Raw genomic sequence first — 16,249 nt, 5'->3', positions numbered from 1 at the left:
TCACTAGATCGTAAAGCTTTTATTTTAGACAAATGTTATTTTAGTAACTCAAAGAGTTTTTTAGATGATAAAATTGATGAGTAAAACCTTCGATTCCCTTACTTATACTACTATAACACGAATCATATATTTAAGTAAATGACATCTAGTAGCCCTTATGTTTGCTGCGCCCTTGCACTTTATATTTATGTTACATCTTTTAAACTTGTGACTAGCAATAAAGAATCTGAATCTGATACTATTTTATTACAATGCATTATAGTTTTCTATTGCACACAGTTGTAAGGTTAAACAAAAGTTAAAGTGAGTGTTGTGTACGTGTGTAACAGGTTCACCTGGCAGACCCCCGACGTAGAGCGGCGCCGGGCGCGGCGGCGCAGCGTCGTCCAGCAGCGCGCCCAGCCCGGCGCGGCGCGCAGCCGGCGCGTCGTCCACCGCCAGCGCGAGGCCGCCACGCGACGCCCGCGCCCGCACGCGGTGCCACGTGTTGTCGCACAGCGCCGCGTGTTCGCCCCACGACACGCACTCCGCGCCCGCTTGCTGCTCCACGGGCTGACGACTCAGCACCACCTGGGTGATCGGTGATCGGTGATCGGTGATCGCATTGGGATACGACTTATTTGCTTGACAAATACTATTGGAATATTGCTTTCCAATATCAAAACTTGATATAATTATCATATTTGAAAAATACTAGTTGTTCGCCGCGAACCTCGCCAACATAATATTTTTTTATAAAATTGTAAATATTTCAAAAAAAGACTTAACCCATTTTTTGCCCCATGAACTAAAAATTCCATTACCTAAGATCCTACATACCTTTTAAATTTCATCAAAATCGGACTAATGGTTAGAAAGTTATTGCGTTACAAACATACAAATATACGTACAAAAAATGATTTTTTTATCCCAAATCGAATTGTAGACCTCGCTCGCTTCTCTCTCGGTCAATTATAGGAAAGACCATTTCACTTGAGAAGTTAGGTATCAATTACAAGATTTTAAGGTCGAAAAGTTTATGAAAATTATTTTTTAACTATGTTCAGACATACAATTTTATTGCATAAACATTCTAAGACTAAATAAAGAAACAATGCTAGCTACGGCGAATCCCATTAATAGATCTCTTCCAGTCGTGTTCATAGTCGTATTCCTCATGGCTGAGGATCGCGATCTGATGGTCGATGAAAACTACTATACATGAGTCAGATTGGTATACAAGGTCATGTGGCACGAGTAGGAGTCAACCCTGTGATCTTTCCATTCACAGGCACAGTCTTAACCGTTACACCTTTATAAAGAAAGAAAGATTACAAAGAACAAATATCGAAGTAACATAACAAAACGAAGATGAAAAAATAAATCCCTCTAATCCCTCTCTCTCTCGTCTGAGACTTCCTCCGCCATAAACTGTCGGAGCCCAGAGCTTTCTTTCCTCTATTTCATGCACAATAACATACTTATTTTAGTGATTCAAGAACCCACCTGTCCGTCTCTCAGCTCCAGCAGCAGAGGCTTGGCCGCGACGAGGACACCGTTGGGCTTGGCTGTTCGGAAATGAAGGCTGACCTCCAACGTCTCCCCCCCGTCCTCCCCCGCCTCCCCGCCAGTCACTTCACCGCCCCACGACCAATTACTCGACCATGTTGCATATGCGTCGCCTGGATAACAAACGGACATCATTTGAATATCATTGAATTAATTTATGTATTTTCACTTAATATATAAATAGACGTTATGTACTACCACACCCAGAACCACCCACGCCACACAATTTTGTAATTATTTGTTGAATAGTTAACCTGCAAAGTACGCCCCCCTCTCGATATTGGGAAAGCACTGTCCCAACGCGTGATGGGACTTCGTATCACGAACCAATTCTTCTTGTCTCCCGTTGACTATAACGCGACGCACGCAGCCGCGGAATCCGCCCACGCGGACGATCTGAAAGATAATCTTTAGTTTGAATATCTACAATTAATTAAAATTCATAATTTTCAAACGTCTCTATTAGTTAATAGTTAGGGATCCGAGAATATTTTATGAATCGTACTGTGCGTCCCCTTTATACGGTCTGATATTCTGAGTTGTCAGACCATTGGCATGCATATAATCAAGCCAGCATCTTATAAAGAAGTGGCAATATATGACATCTTTGTGAAAACTTTTTTGTCATGACTCTTATCGTTCGCCAAAACGATGATTTTGCCAACGTCAAGGTTGAGATTGACACGGTATATAGTATGTTATAATATTAATATTGAAACACGGTTCAGTGTGTAACCTAAAATATAAGTGTATATAAATATATTAGTTATTATAATCGTATGACATTCCTTTCGTCTGACAATTGTATCGACGTCAAAATGTATATATAATATAGCAGTCGTCGAATATATGTTTAATAAAGCGTCGACAATGCAGTCAGGGTTGTTACTGGAGGTTGCGTGTCTGTACTCACGGAGTGCGGCAGATGCGGCGCGAGAGTGTCGCGGTCGGCGGGCAGCCCGCCCACGTAGAGGCGGTGCGCGCGCGCAGCCGGCGCTGCATGCGCATGCGCACGCGCACCGTCCACACCCGCGCCCTGGCTCAGGGAGATGCGGCCGCGCCAGATGCGCACCGACACCTGGCGGGTTGGAATCACTTCGTTTGTTTGTGCGAAAAATTTATTATAATTTGCTAACGTTTGTCAACCAAACGAAGCGAGTTCGATGATGAAGAACAAAATGAGTATTTTATCAATAAAATTAATTGTATTATTTATATTTCAGTTTTTAGTTAATACATAGATAAAAAAGTATAAAGGAAGCGAATGAGATTTGGTCAAGATTATGGCAAGCGAAAATCTCGTAGTCTCTGCCTGCCCTCACAGAAAACAGGGATACGATATAATATTATATACAAAATAGCAAATAAAATTCCCAACATCCACTGACCGTCCTCCAGCCGCCGTCGTCGACAGGCTCCGGCAGTGATATTTCCTTGCGCCGTCGTCCGCGCACCACCAGCCGCAGTCTGCGCGCGCGCACGCACAGCGCCGTGTAGTGCTTCGGCTTCGCTTTTGATCCCTGCGATATAAGTATGCACATGATCATTATTAAACAATTTTTGGACAAAATTCACTTATGCTCCATTCAGTCATTTTGACGTCTGTGTCAAAACTTATAAAAAACAACGGAGCAAGACGGACCTACAACGTGGTGCGTCATCGCAACAGAGCAAGCGACTAAGCAATGGGGCGTAGCTCTTTCATTTAACGGACGCATACAATAATAGGTCGATCCAAAATAAATGATTCTGACTGCAACTGTACAAGAAACTGTCAAATTAACTGAGAACACAAATTCTTCATCAATTACATTTAAAAAAAAACTGAAGTCCTTTATCGCAACCTGTGCTAAATGTTTAATTTATGCATGTAATTTATTATATAGTTATCTCATTTGTATGATAAAGTTATCTCATTTGTATGATAATAAATTCTTTATGATAATAAAGATCTTTGAACCCATAGGGGGTTCAGGACATCGCCTGATGTATTTGAAGAGCAACCACTTCCAACTTAGACTAATAATTTTAATACAGACCTACATATTCACACTTGTTTTTCTACATTGCAGCCACGTATTGTGCTGTGCTCCCAAATTTAATCAATCAATCTTCGAGTTTAAGTTTAATCTTTAAATTCCATCGTGTCCACTACGAGACACCCTAAACTGTTGATAATAAAGTTCCCAGCGAAGAAGATTGTAAAGTTCTGTGGTTACCGGTATCAAGACGAGGATGCCTTCAGAGCGCATGGTCCGGAACTGCAGCGACAGCGTGAGGCGGCCGGCGGCCGGCAGCCGCACGGCCGCGTGGCTGCCGGCCGCGTCTCCGAACTTGGCCGCGCCGCTCTCCACCGCGTACGATGGCGTCTGCAACGCGTTATACTGTTTACGATATCTTTTGTACAATTAACCTAATAGAGAGAACGGTTAAGAAATTTGACATTTTTTTTCTCTTTTTTCGATGAGTGAAACAAAAGATTTGTATCTTTCGTTTCACTCATCGAAAAAAGATGTCTTCTGTTTACGCTAGTTCAGTTTACGCCTACACCCGTGTGATAGAAGGCTGAAAAGACATGACATGGTATCACCATATTAAGCCACATACATATTATTATAAAGAAACTCAAGAAGGTTGATTTTGATGAAATTTGGTATAGAGATAGACGAAACTGCCTCCTGCCTACCTTGTGGATACTACTCATTAAAAGAATATCTGAGTGATAAATTGTAGATGATGATAGATAGTTAATCCAGCGTTTATATTGAATCTATACATGAAAGCAAGGAATAAATGAATTAAATTAGTTATACCCGAGCAAAGCTGGGACGGGCAGTACAACATAGCGACAATGTTACCTTGGTGCAGAGAGTGTCGGCGTGCAGCGCGTGCTGCGCGTGCAGCGCGCGCGGCGCGTGCGGCGCGCGCGCAGCCCGCCCCGCCGTCGCGCCCCACAACTGCACTGCCGTCTCGAACCCCACCACTCTGTAAACATATCACTTACTTTATATGTGACGGTCCACGAAAATGATACCTTGTGGAGGGCAGTCGTTTACGATAAAAATAAACAAACAATAATCTTCGTAGGACTCGTGAAATGTTCCACGATGAACCACTACAGTACAAAATAATACATTTTGTTCATTGTGGAAATTATCAATTCATTCTAGAGTCTTCTATTTTCCTCGATAACCTGTGTTTAATCTCTCTCGTTTCTTGACGACGATCTTTCTTTGACGACCTCGGTGGCGCAGTGGTGAAATGCTTGCCTCTGAACCGAGAGACCCCGGGTTCGATCCCCGGTCGGGTCACGATGGAAAATGATCTTTTTCTGATTGGCCCGGGTCTTGGATGTTTATCTATACATGTATTTGTTATAAAATATTGTATCGTTGAGTTAGTATCCCACAACACAAGTCTCGAACTTACTTTGGAGCTAGATCAATCTGTTAAAATTATAATACATCAAAATCCAAAGTTCTCTCTCTTAATTTGTCTCCTCCACTTCGCACGGTCACAAACCAATCATAAGCAGAAACAACACGCAGTTCAAATAACTCACTGTGTATCCACAATGACATCGACGATGGTCCCGGTGAGCCCCTGGAGCGCCCCCGGGCTCACTCCGCGGTATCCGGCCGGCAGCCCCCCCACGAACAAACCCCGCGCTCGACCCGCGAAGGCCGGACCAATCAGAGCGCCTGAATGTACTCGCTTCCCGTCTACCCACATTTCGAGCTGGAAGCAAAAGTTTACAGTTATACTTTGAAAGTAACTTTTCCTGTTGATGACACCAGCAAAAACCACACCAGAAAGAAAACTCATATTAACCAAGTATATTTCGATAAAACGTTCATTCAATTTTTAGATAAATGTATGTAAATATCTTCCATGTAGGTCAAAAACTCATGTCACTGAGGAGTTGAAAAAAGCTAGTTGTATGAAACATTATTTGCAATTGAAAGAAAGAAATCATTTATTCGGCAAACACATAAAATCCAAACATACAAAAGAGTAACGAGTATAGATCGAATACAATATGTAAGCCGAAATGGTGACCAGCTCTGCATGGTGCCATGGTATCGAGCCAAGGCGCTGAATAAAGATAAATTACATTGGAAGCTATGGAATATATATATATATATATATATATATATATATATATATATATATATATATATATATACATATATATATATATATAAACTAAAAATAATTCAATGTATTGCCTTCAATTTGCCGCAATAAAGTAAACTCTTTGATGCGTTTACGGAATATTGTAACAGATGACAATTAGTACACAATTAGTAAACAGACAATTAGTACCTATATGACAATCTAAGAAAGAATTAGGATTATATTGATATACGAGGGTAAATCAAAAAGTTCTTAGAATCACTATAAAAAAACCAGGAGATGTGTACAAAAATATTTTATTTTTCAACGTAATCTCCTTCTAATTCAATACATTTAGTATACCGCTTCTCTAACTTTCTAATTCCTTCAAAAAAAAAATCATTTTCTTGACTCTCAAAAAAGTCGTCTACGGCAGCCATAACTGCGTCGTCATCACTATATTTAGTTCCACGGATGTGCTCCTTTAATTTTGGAAATAGGTGAAAGTCACTAGGGGCTAAGTCCGGAGAATATGGTGGGTGATCAAGAAGATCGAAGCCAGCACTGCGGATTGCCGTGAGCGCAACTTCGGACCGATGCGCAGGAGCGTTATCGTGAAGAAACAACACGCCCAATGACAGTTTTCCTCGCCGTTTTTCCTTTATATTTTCACGCACTTTTGGAAATAAATTAGCATAATAGGATCCAGTAATGGTCCCTTTCGGCATGTAATCGATAAAAAGGATTCCTTCACTATCCCAGAACACAGAGGCCATAACTTTGCCGGCAGTAGGAGCAACGCGAAATTTCTTCATTGGTGGCGATGATGGCCGTTTCCAAGACATGCTTTGTCTTTTAATTTCGGGATCAAAATGGTGGACCCATGTTTCATCCATGGTAACAACACGACGGCAAAATTCATCCGGATCGGACTGTAATATTTCAAGATTGCGCTTTGAAATTTCCAAACGACGTTTTTTGTTTTCTTCTGTTAACATTCGTGGTACCCATCTTGCCGACACTTTTCTGAACCCCAAGGAATCTGTTAAAATGGATTGGATGCTTCCAAATGAAATCTTTAGGACCTCGGCTAAATGTTTTATAGTTATTCTTCTGTCTTCCAGAACTAACTTCTCGACCTTTTTGATATTTTCTTCTGTGATGGAGGTTGACGGCCGCCCGGAACGCAGATCATCTTCACAAGTTGATCTACCCCTTTTAAATTCCGAAACCCAGTAAGCTACTGTAGAATAGGGTAAAGCATTATCCCCTAATGTCTCCTGAATATCCAAAAAAATTTCCTTAGTGGACATTTTTTTTAGGCACAGATACTTTATCACCGCACGTAATTCGTTTTTTTCCATATTTCAATACGTTGGAATACCCTTGGCACTTAATAATTTATTGCTTGTAAACGATACGACCGAATCGATTGTAACTGAGCATAAACATTATACGATAATCACTCTTTAAAAATAATAATAAACTACCCACAAAAAAAATATATCAATATGTCATTCTAAGAACTTTTTGATTTACCCTCGTATAATTACAGATTCAGTGATCCTAATTATCCTATAATGATATAACGCTCACCTGTTTGTGCACGCGCATCAGTTTGACCACATGCAGCCTCTGATCATCGAATCTTGTCCCGTTGGTGCGCAATTTCAATTCTTCTTTGCCAGTCGATGCCGTCACCTCCAAATCACCTGACACATAAATATATTAGTTTCGCCTGCGTGATTTTCTCCCGGGCATTGCGATTGGTTCACTGCATCTCACTTTGAAAACATTCAAAGGTCGATATGGTCGCAATACTATTCCCGATTAAAGGTACATCTCTATACGAACAGCCATTTGAATACTACATTTCAAGAAGATTACTTCGGAAGAAATTCTGTAGCTTGACGTCCTGAACAAAAACTCTCTATACTTACGAAAAAATTGTAAATTTATTCCTAGAAGGAAAACTTCATTGAAACACCACGGCACGGCCAAGAGATGGAGTCCATCTCATGTTGTATTGTTCAATTAGCATTCTAATGGAAATAAATTTATTTATATCATATGTAGGAAATTGGTATGTTATAATGAATGAGTCAGTAAGCAGGGTAAATTATTTAGTCGACTAAACAAACTGCCATTTATTAATTTCATAAACAAATTACGAAGCGTCAAATTTGATCATGTGCACGGTGGCAAACCAGAGTCAAGACTGCCGATCGAGCGACAGCGCGCTCTTTATATACCCGCTACCTAACGAGTGCGGAGCGGAGTGGGTTTTGTTTACAAGAAATGCATGAATCCTTTCTTGAGTTTTAGAACGACGACGCCGACGTTTACGTTATAGACAATAAACAAAATTATAATGTACTACATGTTGCCCGCAGCTTCACTCCCGTGGGAATTTTGGGATAAAATATAAATCCTATAGCATTATTTCTAATGGTGGAAGAATTTTTTAAATCGGTTCAATACTTTCGGAGATCACCCGTCTCAAACATACAAGCTCACAAACGCTCACCTGTTTATAATAATAGTGTGGATTAGTTACCGTCCACGAGTAGTAGCGCCAGATAGTGTCTGTCGTCTTCATCGGGCGCCGGCGCGCGGTACAGCAGCAGGCCGGCCGGCGACCGCGAGGAGAAGCTGAGCCCGACGGCGCCGCGGCGGCGGATGCCCGGCGACGGCAACTCTGCGAACCCAGCTCCTTCGAACACTGCTGAGCGGAGCACCTGAGGTGACGATTGGAATATAAATAAATAAATATATTAGAGATTGACTTAACCCCCCAAAGTAAGTTCGAGACTTGTGTTATGGGATACTAACTCAACGATACTATATTTTATAACAAATACATATATAGATAAACATCAAAGACCCGGGGCCAATCAGAAAAAAATCATTTTCCATCGTGACCCGACCGGGGATCGGGGACCTTTCGGTTCAGAGGCGAGCACTTTGCTACTGTGCCATCGAGGTCATCAAATATCAACAAACTTTTTATCTCACAAAGTTATCAAACTGATCAGTTTGTATTGTGTAACTGTACTGTAAGGTAAATAGACATTACTATTTTCAAAGATGTCGTTGTGTGGCCACAATTTTTGCCTAGTAAAAATATTAAATTAAAATCGGTTGAAAATTAGTGCATCTATATCAATTAATAAATATATAAGAATCTACGAATTCAGGGGAGGCATAAACAAAAGATACAGTTTTAATAATAGTCAACTCACTCTAGTGCCACAATTCGGCTCGACAGCGTGCCTCGTCGGGGTGTCCATGAGGTTGTACCCCTCTCTGTCCACCGACACGGCCCCGATGCACCCCAGCAGAGGGGGGGCGGGAGCCTCCACCCCTGCGCCGGGGGGCAGCCCCCCCACCCAGTAGGGGGCGTTGGTGAGGTCCGGCAAGGCCGCAGCCGACTGCACGGGGGGAGAGGGGGAGCCCAGGGTTTCTTCGCCGTTCACACGCAGGCTGCCTGCCGACCATATGCATTAGTATTTCACGAATGGTATTCATCATTAAATTGTATACTAATAAAAGACCAATCAAATGGCAAAGCTACGGAGACCCTATTAATTGTTGAAGGTATGTGCAGAACTATTGCTTAATACATATGCGTGTGTGTTTATTTTTTGAAATCGACGCTGGCTGCGTGGTCGCGTAGTCTCATTTGCCCCTAGATTCAAGTCAAGTCATTCGGTATAAGACCATGGTCTTACCGAATGAATTCGAAGCGAAGTATTGACTCGATATATGATGAGGCTCCATGGGTGCTATCTCTGCGATTCTTACGATGAGAACACCATCCCGAGAGGTCTCAAGAAGCCCCCGTCATATAGCGGCCGCCACCTGGCGGAGCCCGTACCTTTCTCCAGCTGGTTGCCGGCGAACACACGGATGGCCTGCACGTGCGCCAGGCGACCGTCGCAGTGCGCGCCGCCCGCCGTCATCTGCAGCCGCGACCCGCTGTACTGCACCGCGAACATCACGCGGCACGATTGCAGCCACACTGATATCGACCGGTTCTGCAATGTTACCGAATCGATTTGTGTTGGTGATGCATGAAGGCATGAAGAAGTGTTAAACCCCTTCCACATGATACAATCTGATTGCCCATAGAATTGGGCCATCCACAAGTACACAAAACATTTGATTGAGCAATCCCAAATAGATCCGATTTGAATGGCCTTGAATTTCATATTTCCGTCCACACGACCCAATTTGATTGTCAATCTAATCAAATTAGACGTAAAATTGGGTCGTGTGGTAGGGGGTTTATTGAAAATCAGCATTACTCAATTCGCTAACTCTGTACACCACGCTCCGTACACACGACCCGTTACATAGTCACCATAGTTTTAGCATTAAATTTATATTAGTACATAAGATACTAGGATATTGTCCGGGGCTTCGCTCCCGTGAGAATTTTGAGATAAAATATAGCCTATACCAATCATGGATAATGTACTTTTCTAATGGTGAAATAATTTTTGAAATCGCTTCAGTAGTTTCGAAGATTACCCGCTTCAAACATACAAACTCACAAACGCTTACCTCTTTATAATAATAAGAGACTGTGAGAGTAAAACATATTATATATTCGTCGAACGGTCCACTTGGTATTATTCCTACCATGCAACCTGTAGCAGTAAACTCGACACCGGTGTTCACCAGTGTCCCAGAAAGAAGATCGGCAAACATCACATAGGGAGAAATTCAGTAGATTGACATGCTGTATCGACCCCACATAGTGGGATAACATTAGGAAGATGTTAATAACTCATGTATCAGAATCAGAAGTATAAACTTGTGCTTACGTTAGACGAAGTTGAGTACAAATGGCACACGACTGCGTGAAGCCCATAATTTGATGATGTCATGTCTTCAAATTGCAGAATTGTCTCGGCTCTTTGCCAATAAAGAAATAGCTTACATGAGCGGCATCCAGAGCCATGAAAAGTAACGCGTCCCTGTCTCTGGTCCGGAAGGTGAGCGCCAGACTGAAGTGTCTGCTGTCAGGCGCCCGCAGAGAAGACCGCTTCAGTTCCACGTAGCCTCCGCCCAGGGCGCACAGCGCCCCGGGGCCGCCGCGGGGGCCCACCCATCTGGTCATTGAACAAAAAGGTGGTAAGTACAATATTCGATACGAACATAAATAATGATAGGTTAACCCAAAGAAGAGAGTAATATTGCGGGCGTATTATAAAGTAATTTTACGGAAAGACTTCACTTAATCTTTATTTATTTATTTATTCATTCAAGGTACATATACAGTTTTCATAAGTGATTTAATGTTAGTATAAGTACGTACAGTTTTAGAACTAGAAATCGTCCAAAACCTTTGTAAATAACTGAATTAATATTTGCCAGCCATATTTTTCACCGTTTCAGTAGGAACGGTGAAAAATATGGCTCCGAAATTTCTGTAAAAAGTAAAAGTGAAAATATTGTGGAACGTAGTTTACCATTAAAATTGAAACGTAAAATTTACTTTCCAACTTTAAATAACTGTGCTTACTTATACGCTAAAAGTATTAAAACTACTCGTACAACCAACTGTGGTGTGATGTCACGTACGTCACATTATTGTGGAGATAACATTATTATTTTGATTATTTAGATATTTCTATCACGTAGTATCATACTATCACGTAGTATTAAGTATATATAAGTATATGTGATAATGAATAAAGGCGAATTTAGTTTACAATACAACACAAAATCTCACCTCTGAGTGCAGCCAGTGCACTTGGCTTCCTTCGGCTGCTCGGCAAAGTTCCACAGCCCCACGACACTGTCGTCCGCGTGCAGCGCGTGCACGCAGGCGGGCAGTGCCCCCCCTCCCGCGTCCCCCTCCCGGCCTAGCCACAGCCGCGCCGCGCGCAGCGTGTCGGCCCTGGCGGAGCTGCTGTTGCTGGCCGACACCACTGGCGAGCCCGCGCGCTCTACGCGCAGGTGCACCGTGTTCCATATCCTAGGATTCAACATATTTATGGAAGTAGCATAATATTATGAGGTGACCTCTTCTCCCTATTCTATCTCAACTGCTGTGCTTGACAAGGCTTCATAATGTTAAAAAATACCAGCACGAACAGACAGCAGAAATAACATTGTACACAGAGAAAAGAAAGTAACAGATTCTAACGAGGGTTTATGGTATGTACCCAAGTTGAGAAATTTATATTCTTTCGAGTAATATATAGTGCTTTTAACGTCCTCGGTGGGGCAGTGGTAAAGTGCTTGCCTCTGAACCGAGAGGTCCCAGATTCGATCCCCGGTCGGGTCATGATGGAAAATGATCTTTTTTTGATTGGCCCGGATCTTGGATGTTTATCTATATATGTATTTGTTATAAAATATAGTATCGTTGAGTTAGTATCCCATAACACAAGTCTCGAACTAACTTTGGAGCTAGCTCAATCAGTGTGATTTGTCCCAATAAATTTAATTTTTTAAAATCTTTATACTACACCTGCCTATGCGAATAATAAAAAAGAAGTATAAAATAATTTCTGCTGCAGCTGCTTATGTACTGTCTCTCTGTCTATATTATTCATGAACTAACGAAGATAACTTTGTGGCGATCGAGCGTGATAACCTAGCTCCCGCAACACTATGACGGAGGAAGCGCGTTAAGCATAATTTCATATTAGCATTGTATTAACATTGATCGATTTCAGATCAGTCAGACCAGTGAGACTAGGTGTGGTCGGCTTTTTACATCTGCGCCGTTGTGCATGTGGCGTGGTAGATGTCGCCACAAAATCTTACTACCAGTAATACATCGTATGTTCAACTCAATTGTCAACTCACCTTTCGATCTCAATCCTGTAAGTGGTATGAACAGTGTCGTCATGAGTCGGCAGCAGCTCCTCTGGATGGTGTATGTGCCCCTCTCCGGCGCCGAGGTCCCAGCGGAGGCGTAAGCGTTTGTTGTGTACGAATAGACGCATGTAGCTCTTTCTGTCCTGTACAAATATATTTATTTACAATAATATATTTATTTACTAGTGAACTAACACACTAACATCATAAAATAAACGTCTGAAAATAAATAATTTTGATTTTATTTTTTTTTATTTAAAATAATTACTTAACTAATAGAAAATTAAGAGAAACTGTAAAAAATAACAAGACTGTAATATAAAAATATTTATTGCCGCACAGACTTTATATATCAGCCGACAGAGTCTCGTTTCATTCAACACGTGACAAAAAATAATGTCCGGGTAGTAAACCGTTGAGGTAATCCCTCGTTGGGAGCCGATCCAGGATATCCAATGGGACGTATCATAATATCTATAGGTGTATTCAAGTTATATTTTGTATTTTTTACTGATTTATGTAGCGGCAATAAACAAAATTCTATTCTCAATAAAAGTTACCTGTGGCCGGTCATCCCCAGCCAAATAGAGAAGAACTCCATCTCTGACCACACCATCGAAGGACAACGCGAGCGACAACCGCGTTACGGTTGGAGAGTGAGAGCGGATGAGATACGCGCGGGAGCAGCCGACTGACGCGCCAGGGGCTGATGTCACTGATACTGATATCTGGAACAGAGTTCACGTGTAAAGTTACATTAATCATGGCACGCAGGGTAAACCAAAAACAAAGAATAACATGGCCGACTCAAAGGGCTTTTGGGAGGAAGAGTCACGGTTAGCTAACTATTAAGATGAGGGTATTTCTCTAAAATAATGCGCACAGCTTGCGATGAACAGGCAATAGAATTCTTATCTCGAGTTACATCTCAAAATACCAAGGGATTATTGGGATATCCTCGGATTATCAACATCCATTACTAAACTAACAAATACTACATAAGTTGGTGGTCTTCACGACCACAAAATCCAGGGCCATTCCCCGTACATCAGAACAAAACCTTACCTACCACGGCAAGGATCCGTCCCGCCCCGCACGGGTCTGTTCGTGACAGCCAGTTAGTACACTGGTCTACGACCCACCGTGCTAACTAACCAATCACATTACCGATAAATACCAAAAAAAACTCTTATCCCGCAACTAGTCTTAATCACAATAGGACACCACAAGCGTGTTCGCTCACTGACCATAAAGCCATCTCTCGTATAATAACAAAAAATCCATGACAAAGTAACACCATTGTATTCTCTCACTGACCTCACAGCCACTTCACCATAATCTCAAAGCAATAACTATCGTGCGCACCGCGTGCACAATTCAAAATCAAAATCAAATCAAATCATTTATTCAGAAATTAGGCCTTCACAGGCACTTTTTCACGTCATAATCTAAATTAAATGATGTTTACCAAAGCTACAAACTACTAGCATTTCGGACCGACCACTGCTGAGAAGAAATGCCGAAAGTTGCCGAAATTCAAACAGTGTTGGTCCCTATTATGCCAGAAGGGCTTACCATTTTTTAAATATAAATTTATGTATAATTTTTTATCAGTAATATAACATGTAAGTACACAATAAAGTACATGGTCAAAAGGTATACTGAAACATATTATGATTGTGATCAAGTACTGATGAAAGGAAAATATATATACTTATTATTCATTTCTATAATAAAATAATCTTAAAGAACACACGACCAAACCGCGCGAAAGCGCCAAAGCTAAGTGAATCTCAAGACAGCGCCCACAGAACCATATTTGAATCCTACTCTTATTCAACCATTTCATTGATTCGGTTGAACTGACAACTGAATATGTTCATTCTACCACATGTCCGTGTGACGATACAGTATTAGGAATCAGTTAACAAACTAGGTACAAACTAAATAGTAGTAGTTATTTTTAATCTAACACTCTGACATATATCTAGTTACCGTATAGTCAGAAATAAATGATTTTTATTATTATAATAACAATCCACACTGTCTGTTCAATAACTAGACTGCGGCCAGCCTGGGCCAGCCATTGGTTGGCAGTGTTCTAACTTGCTTGCTTGTTGATCAGCTATAAAACTATGCAAGCAAGAAAGTTATGGAGATAGTGACTTCTGTTCTGTAATAACGTCGTAAATCGTCGTATCGTATGGGTATTCAAAATGTGTGTTGAAATTTAGATTTCCATTGTCCAATTTGTAGTGTCCACGGAAGGGTATAGAGGCTAGCGGTTCCCCACACGCCACACTCACCGTTTGCGCGGCGTGCCGGGCCCTGGCGACGGCGTCGCGCAGCGCGCGCAGCACAGGCTGAGCGCGCGCGCGCGTGGCCTCGCGCTCGTGCGCGCGCGCGCGCGCGGCCGTCGCCAGCGCCTGCGCCAGCTCCGCGCCGCGGACCGTGTTGCTGCTTATTTGGGACACTGCAATAACAATACTAGTAATACACACTCATTTACAGATAAAGTTATTTTTCTTAGTGTGTCGACTCGGCGAATCATTATTGTGAAGACAAAAATATAGACTAAGTCTTTCAAAGACTCTGTAACAAGGAGAACTAGAGTTCACGATACTTTTCTTTATCAGAAGCACGTGGTGGTCAATGGAAATTACTAAGCACACGTGAGTCAGATTAGTATATAATACAAACTCGCCTAGCGCGAATAGTATTTGCACCTGAGACTTTTCGGTACACAGACGGTTACCACCACTACTCACTACTCTCAATCATGGCGGAAACATAATAAACACAAAATTGCTTGGTACTGGTCGTCACATATTATCCAATCAACACAGTCAAATCGATCAATTAAAGAGTAAATATAAAATCTAAAAAAACCGGTCTCACCATGCTCCTGAGCAGCTCCCAAAGCGGTGTCCCCATGCCTTTGCAGTTCAGCCAGCTGTCTCCTCAGCTGGTAGCGCATCTTCTGCCTGAGCTCGCTGGCCTCGTCGTACAAGGCCCTGGTGGTCACGAACACGCGGTCCGCTTGCTTGCCCGCGGCCGCCAGCGCCTCGCGCGGGGGGGGGGGCCCGGCGGCGGCGCCCAGCTCCCGCTCCGCCCAGCCCAGCCCGCGCAGGGACACTGACACGGCGTCCGCTGACCGGATCAAGTGCTCCAGTTGCTTGCGGACTTCTAAAACAAGGGTATCCCACAATCCATATTTCCATACTAATATAAAAGTTTAATGAGATTCATGCAGTTGTTAGGCTAAAGGTGACACAGTCGCCAACGTTGATAAAGCAGTTAGGATTGTCACAAAATATGATAGACGTGATACGGTGGTATCTGTATTTTCAAAATTTCCCTTGATATTTCAATGCTTCATTTTCAACGAGCATTGATTGGGAGACATCACAATCGCTAATGACGATACAGTCACCACAGTAGATTACAACAATTTGCATCTCATTCCGTTTTAGAAATATTCAAGTGCTGCTGAACTTCATTACCTTCAGCTCTGGCCAGCACTTCAGCTCCTCTCTGCTTTAAAGAATAAGATGTGTCCATTCCAGGTGACGTCACAGGCCTCGCCCCTTTAGCTAAGGAAGCAGCCGCCGAAGCTGTAGACAACGCAGCATCGGCGGCTGTAGCAGCCTCCCGAAGCTCGTCAGCTACTTCTGACCAAGCGCGAGCGGCGGACACACCTAGGGATGATGCGGCGCGCGTATCAGCGAATAGGCTGAAAATATTAAGA

General features: G+C 42.3%; 1 protein-coding gene and 1 long non-coding RNA gene across 4 annotated transcripts in view; one reads left to right on the top strand and one right to left on the bottom strand.

Annotated features, from left to right (window-relative positions):
• wb (wing blister) overlaps positions 1–16,249 on the bottom strand; it is a 138,744-nt gene that overhangs the window by 3,754 nt on the left and 118,741 nt on the right. For all 3 annotated transcript variants that reach the window (XM_053750016.2, XM_053750026.2, XM_053750034.2), the window contains exons 34-52: positions 16,005–16,234; positions 15,400–15,687; positions 14,808–14,974; positions 13,062–13,229; positions 12,490–12,644; positions 11,405–11,650; positions 10,610–10,781; positions 9,542–9,701; positions 8,907–9,151; positions 8,222–8,402; positions 7,261–7,376; positions 5,111–5,286; positions 4,407–4,533; positions 3,768–3,917; positions 2,937–3,068; positions 2,462–2,626; positions 1,803–1,944; positions 1,486–1,661; positions 336–570 (exon numbers count right to left, since the gene is read on the bottom strand). In XM_053750016.2, coding sequence (XP_053605991.1) covers positions 336–570; positions 1,486–1,661; positions 1,803–1,944; positions 2,462–2,626; positions 2,937–3,068; positions 3,768–3,917; positions 4,407–4,533; positions 5,111–5,286; positions 7,261–7,376; positions 8,222–8,402; positions 8,907–9,151; positions 9,542–9,701; positions 10,610–10,781; positions 11,405–11,650; positions 12,490–12,644; positions 13,062–13,229; positions 14,808–14,974; positions 15,400–15,687; positions 16,005–16,234 — 3,431 coding nt within the window. The remainder of the gene's footprint in view (positions 1–335; positions 571–1,485; positions 1,662–1,802; positions 1,945–2,461; positions 2,627–2,936; positions 3,069–3,767; positions 3,918–4,406; positions 4,534–5,110; positions 5,287–7,260; positions 7,377–8,221; positions 8,403–8,906; positions 9,152–9,541; positions 9,702–10,609; positions 10,782–11,404; positions 11,651–12,489; positions 12,645–13,061; positions 13,230–14,807; positions 14,975–15,399; positions 15,688–16,004; positions 16,235–16,249) is intronic.
• Positions 9,123–12,495, top strand: LOC128672731 (uncharacterized). Its single transcript, XR_008404996.2, has 3 exons — positions 9,123–9,261; positions 10,572–10,803; positions 12,357–12,495. It is a non-coding gene; the product is annotated as an uncharacterized LOC128672731 (long non-coding RNA).

This window comes from Plodia interpunctella, chromosome 1 (genome assembly GCF_027563975.2).
Source record: "Plodia interpunctella isolate USDA-ARS_2022_Savannah chromosome 1, ilPloInte3.2, whole genome shotgun sequence".
NCBI classification, from domain to species: Eukaryota; Metazoa; Arthropoda; class Insecta; order Lepidoptera; family Pyralidae; genus Plodia; species Plodia interpunctella.
Note: the sequence above shows the minus strand (reverse complement) of the source record. Positions and strands in the feature narration are given on the sequence as shown.